Source organism: Sinocyclocheilus anshuiensis, unplaced genomic scaffold, assembly GCF_001515605.1.
Source record: "Sinocyclocheilus anshuiensis isolate Anshui unplaced genomic scaffold, SAMN03320099.WGS_v1.1 scaffold465, whole genome shotgun sequence".
Classification (NCBI taxonomy): domain Eukaryota; kingdom Metazoa; phylum Chordata; class Actinopteri; order Cypriniformes; family Cyprinidae; genus Sinocyclocheilus; species Sinocyclocheilus anshuiensis.
In genome coordinates, this window is record NW_015539898.1 from 566,857 (window position 1) to 573,128 (window position 6,272).

Below are 6,272 nucleotides of genomic sequence, written 5' to 3' on the forward strand. Positions count from 1 at the left end.
ACGTTTTTGTGCCATCTCAAAGAGGCACAAAATCACTTTCACGGACTTTTTCATTAACTGTTCACTCCTGGTGGAATGACCTGCCCAAATCAATCCGAGTCCTTAACCATGTTCAAGAAACGACTAAAAACACATCTGTCCCACCTTTATTTGACCCTCTAACTCTAGCACTTTCTATTCTATTTTAATTCTATTTTATCTACATTTATCTTCTTTTTTTATTATTTAAAAAAAATGTATTTATATTTTTCTATTCTATTTTTTCTATTCTATCTACTTGTTTTTCTTTGTGTATGTGTGTGTGTATATTATATATTTTCATGAAGTTATAAGTATTTTGCGGCTGTTTTAGATTTGATGGTCTCCTTAACTGTTCTACTACTGGCTTGTCTGTTTCTGTGCTCTGCATCAATTAAGCAAACATCATAATGTCCTTTGCACTTTTTGCTGTGTTCTTTACATTCTCGGATGACAGAACGTTCCCAAACACCACTTGTTTTTTCAATTAGTTCTAGATCATCTTGTTCACCCGACTCGACATTTGGATGCCTATATGAGCGTTATGATGTCTATAGTCAGAAGTGTGGGCTGCAAAGCGGTTGGGACAGAACCTGATGCTGTGCCAGTGTAGATGTGGTGTTAAAATGCTGTTATTCCTGCCAGGGTTCATTGAGTCTCTGCTGAGAGTGTAGAGAATGGTGAATAATGACTTGTCATGTACAGCCGGCACATTAATATAACTTGTATTGTTTTATCCAATACAAGTTATTCTCAGTTGACCGCATTTGTAGCATAAATAATCAATAAATCATACAATGGAAGTAAATGGGAGACAAGGAATAAACATTAAAATATATAGTGTTTATAGTCTCAAGATATTATACATAATAGTGATAGAATTGCTCACTGCTCTTGTCTGGGTAATGTTAAATCAATTTTTTGTGTGTGTGTTATCATGATGATGCAAGGCTGGTCACAATCTGCATACGTTCACAATATCCGGTGTCGAAAAACAGCCAGAAATCATCCAAATAAAATCAGTTTGCTTTGTCTTTACCAACACCTGTTCATGTCATGGGAGCATTCACAGATATTATTTAGATAACTAATATAGCAGCTCATTCACATAGAAAATTAGTTTTCTAACTATAAACAAATTTACAGCTCAAATAATGTTTTTTTTTTTTTATGGAGGAATTAGTATTTTAACAAAAATATGGTTTTACATTTTGCTTGCATTCCTTTATCTGCAATTTTTGCAAACTAATGGACAAGTTGATATTGTGTTCTGTGATAATCAACTTTATGCAACAAATGCTGTGGATTGATTTTGTACTGAACATTCTGAAAGCACTATACGTTATTGTGTTTTTGTATTCCACGTTAAGTTAAATGCTGTAGAGTTTTGCTGCTGTTCATGGCATGGATGCATGTTTGGTTCATTCTGCATCTGTGTGTTTAGGATGGCTTGTTTGGAGCCTGAGGTCTGTTAGTCATTATTTCCAGTCACTCTGACGGTTGCGTCTCTGAGCTTGAGCCCAGGGATGACATGGAAACACAACCTGCTGATCTCTGAACACAAGGTATTATTTGACTTTATACATTCCTATTGACCTCTTGTATTACTCAGTTTGTGCTATTACTGTTGGTCATCTGTTTCTATTACTGTGGCATCTACAGTATCAGTCAAAAGTTTAGGGTCAGTACAATTTTTTTGTTGTTGAAAGTCGAAAGAAATGAATACTTTCATTCAGTGAAAGTGACAGGAAAGACTTTTATAATGTTTCAAAAGATTTCTTTTTTTTTTTTAAATAAACACTATATATTTTTTAACTTTCTATTCATTAAATAATCACAAAAAAAACTTATCACAGTTTCCACAAAAATATCAAGCAGCAGAACTGTTTTCAACATTGATAAGAATAAGAAATGTGTCTTGAGCAGCAAATCATCATATTAGAATGTTTTCTGAAGGATCATGTGACACTGAAGACTTCAGTAATGATGCTGAAAATTCAACTTGGCCATTACGGGAATACATGACATTTTAAATGTAATAAAATAGAAAGGTTTTTACTGTACTTCTGGTCAAATAAATTCAGCCTCGATGAGCATAAGAGACTTTCTTTCAAAATATATGTGGGTCAAAGACGAAAAAGGGTTTAAGCATAAAAGCAATAAGTATAATACTGCTTTAAATTGTTGTTGTTTTTCCCCAAAATATGAAAAAAAAAAAAATCAGTTTAATTTAATTGCAATTTTGTTTTTCTGAGCAAAAAATAAATATAAATTTTCCCCTGATTTACAGAAGAGACCCACTAAAATGTCATTCAGTGTGACAATCTTTCATGCATATTTACAACAAAAATCAATTTATGACATATTAAAAGACTAATTACTTTCACCCCAAATACTAATTAGTTGTAATTTTACATCTTTAAAATTTGCCACTATCCTAGGTTTTGCCCATTTGTCAGTAAGAATTTTTTACTCATTTAAAACTCAATCAAATTGAATATGCTCCCTTATTTCTTTATGTATTTTAATATGTACACGTCAGAATAAGCATGTTGTTTGAATTTTTACATAAATATTGTGTTACACTGAATGACAATGTAACATTATTTCAACCAAGTTTTGACATTTTATTCTCCATTTGAAACCTTAAAAGTAGACACTTTACTTACATTTAATGTGCTTTCTATGGACATAAAATCACTTTTGTAAATTTCTTTTGATGCGGACATCTTAATGTCTTTGACCCATGTACATTAAAAAAAAAATGTTGTACAATAGTGTAACTTTTGAAGTGTAACAAGACGTGTGATTTGATCCCTCAAATTTGAGGAGAGTTGTGCTTTTCTAAGTGGCCAGACTATATCAGAACACCCTAGCAACCACCTAGAAAGTCTTTTTGAAGTCTCTTTGGATAAAAGCATCTGATAAATTAATATAAATGTAAATGTGGTGGTTTTTCCTTTTTCAGAAAATGCAAAAATCGAGTTTCTTTGTAGAACATTGGCTAAATCTTTAATCGAATGCATTTGCTGTTAGCAACCATTACATATAAACTTTGACCTAATAGTGTACCTCACTTGTGGTTATTTATAGACGTTTGAGAGAGCTGCCTTGTGATTGTAACCAGTTCTCGTATTGGGAAATCATATTGACTCACTGACCTGTTTTGATTATAGTTGCACAGTTTTGTCTTGGTTTTGTGTGTAGGCCGAGCAGTGAGCTAAATCAGGGACGTGGAAGGGTGAAAGCAGGCCATGTCGCGGGTTCCCACACCCCCTCCCCCAGGGGAAATGACATCCGGACCTGTGGCAGAAAGCTGGTGTTATACACAGGTGAGAGAGACTAATCGTTCTGAGTTGAGAGCACCAGTCATAAATATCCCTCTGTTTTTTTTCCACAGGTGAAAGTCGTGAAGTTTTCATACATGTGGACGATTAACAACTTCAGCTTCTGTCGGGAGGAGATGGGAGAAGCCGTAAGGAGCTCGACCTTCTCCTCAGGCCCCAACGACAAGATGAAATGGTGTGTTTCACTGTGTTCGGAGTGTTGTCCAAAGCTCTCAAGTGGCCTCTTAATTCTTCTCTCTAATGCCTCGCCATCCTGCCCAACCAAACACGCACAAATACAGGCTTGACCTTTCCAAATATCATTGTTTGTGAAACAACAGTGGCCCATTTTGATTTAGGTTGGGATTACACTAGGCCGTCTGGGACAAATTTTGAGAATTGCGAAAGATTTCTTTTGTCACTAACAGCCGATTAATTGCTTTTACGATGAATCTTTGTCTCTGAAGATCTAGATATTCCGATCGCAGTCCTGGAGTGTGACTACTCCTACGATGGCCGTTCCCAAACTAAAAAATGGCTGAATTTATGAGTCATATAACATATTACAGAATTGTGTGGTAATGGATGTTCAGAAGCAGTGTTGTTCATGCCATTTCAGTGGTTTAAAAATATAGATCTCTAAATAATACACTGCCGGTAAAAAGTTTAGAATAATTAAGGTTTTTTTTTTTTTTTTTTTTTTTTTTTTTAAAAAAAAAAAAAAAAAAAAAACTCTAGCTTTCTATTCTACTTGTTTTTCTTTGTTTGTGTATATATATATATATATATATATATATACACACACACACCTTGCTACGTGTACTGCGTTAGGCTAACCGAGACTTGTCATTTGCACTTATATATTGTTGCTCATTAAGAAATAGTTCTGATGTAGTTCCAAAGCCATAGCCATACGATTTTATTTTACATGTAACACAAAATTAGGTGTTCTGAAGAAATTTTATGTAGCTCTTTTTCATAACAGATTTTATATATATATATATATATATACACACATTTCTTATCATTATCAATGTTGAAAACAGTTGTGCTGCTTAATATTTTTGTTAAGGTTTTTTTTTTTTTTTTTTGAATGTTGTTGAAAGAAGTTTATTTGATTAAAAGTTTCCACAAAACTGTTAAACAACAAAAACTGTTTTCAAGATTGATAATAGTAAGAACCCTTATTAATAATTGAGTACTGATGATAATTGAGCAGAAAATCAGCATATTAAAATCATTTCTGTGACACTGGAGACGGAAGTAATGGCTGAAAGTTCAGCTTTGCCATCACAGGAATAAATTGCATTTTAAAATATATTAAAATAGAAAACAGTTATTTTAAATTGTGATAATGTTTTGCGATATTACTGTTTTACTGTATTTTGAATCAAATTAATGCAGCCTTGATGAGCATTAGAGACTTCTTCCAAAAATCATTTCAAGCATTTGACCTCTAGTATATATTTAAATTAGCGTGTTATTTTATATGGACACATACAGTGTTTTCCAAATTATTAAAAGTTATTTATAAATTATTACAATTATTTCAGATTTTAAACAATTTTTTTGTACTACTCTTCCCTTTTTTTTCTTTTTTTTTCTGCAGGTGTTTGCGAGTGAACCCAAAGGGACTGGATGATGAGAGTAAAGATTATCTCTCTCTGTACTTATTGCTTGTCAGTTGCCCAAAAAGTGAAGTGAGAGCAAAGTTCAAGTTTTCTTTACTGAACGCCAAAAGAGAAGAAACTAAAGCCATGGGTAAGAGTTTTCCAGACACTCACAGGATTGAGTTTGGAAATGTGGAATAACTGTTTTATTCATATTTGTGCTTCTTTTGTTCTGCCCACGTTTCAGAAAGCCAAAGAGCCTACCGCTTCGTCCAGGGAAAAGACTGGGGCTTCAAGAAGTTCATCAGGAGAGATTTCTTGCTGGACGAAGCTAACGGACTTCTTCCTGACGACAAGCTCACTCTGTTCTGTGAGGTACCGTAACATGTCACGTTTCAAGTACACTAAATATGTGGATTTAATAATGTCCTTGCTTCAAACCAGTGACTCATTTGTTTAGGTAAGTGTGGTCCAGGACTCTGTTAACATCTCTGGCCAGTCGAACACAAACATGCTGAAGGTTCCGGAGTGTCAGCTTTCTGACGACCTGGGTAACCTGTGGGAAGGCTCCAGGTTCACAGACTGCAGCTTGTTCGTGGGAGGGCAAGAGTTCAAAGCGCACAAATCCATACTGGCAGGTGAGCTTAGTCATCCCAACACGGCACTGACAGACGTTTGGGGTAGACCCAGATTTTGCCTTGCTAAAAAGGCAAGCTGCACAGACAACATTTCAGTGAAATGATAATGAGGCACATGATGAATTTGGCAGTACTTTACACACAGATGATTCACTTAAAACTGATGATTCGTGTTTCCTTTGACAGCGAGGTCGCCAGTATTCAATGCTATGTTTGAACACAAAATGGAGGAGAGTAAAAAAGTAAGTGATAAGATAAACACTACCAGTCAGAAATGGACAAACCTACTCTTGATTCTTTAGTATTACTGTTTACCACATTTTAGAATAACAGTAGTTATAATAAAGTAATAATAATATTATATCTAATATTTAGTAGAATTTTCATCTATTGTTATTATTTTAAACTAATTATTCATTTATTTTATAATTTAAATAAAACATTTTAAAATAAAATGATATAATTTAATAATTTATTTATATTAAGATTAATATAACCCTAACACTAACATATTATAAAATGAAAATACACACGTGTAAAATGCAATAAAAATGTATAAAGCCTATATATGTGTGTGTGTGTATATATATATAAATATGTGTGTGTGTGTATAAATGTGTTTGTGTGTGTGTGTGTGTGTGTGTGTGTGTATATATATATGTGTGTGTATATATATGTGT

General features: G+C 33.7%; 1 protein-coding gene across 2 annotated transcripts in view; it reads left to right on the forward strand.

Moving 5' to 3' along the window:
• The window catches only part of LOC107685952 (speckle-type POZ protein-like B), an 11,706-nt gene that overhangs the window by 2,453 nt on the left and 2,981 nt on the right, over nt 1–6,272 (forward strand). Inside the window, exons 2-8 of one of the 2 annotated variants that reach the window (XM_016482715.1) lie at nt 1,463–1,583; nt 3,203–3,350; nt 3,419–3,540; nt 4,954–5,105; nt 5,202–5,329; nt 5,415–5,592; nt 5,779–5,834. In XM_016482715.1, the coding sequence (XP_016338201.1) occupies nt 3,273–3,350; nt 3,419–3,540; nt 4,954–5,105; nt 5,202–5,329; nt 5,415–5,592; nt 5,779–5,834 (714 nt within the window). In that variant the 5' untranslated portion in view covers nt 1,463–1,583; nt 3,203–3,272. The remainder of the gene's footprint in view (nt 1–1,462; nt 1,584–3,202; nt 3,351–3,418; nt 3,541–4,953; nt 5,106–5,201; nt 5,330–5,414; nt 5,593–5,778; nt 5,835–6,272) is intronic. The other variant, XM_016482714.1, reaches the window with a different exon arrangement.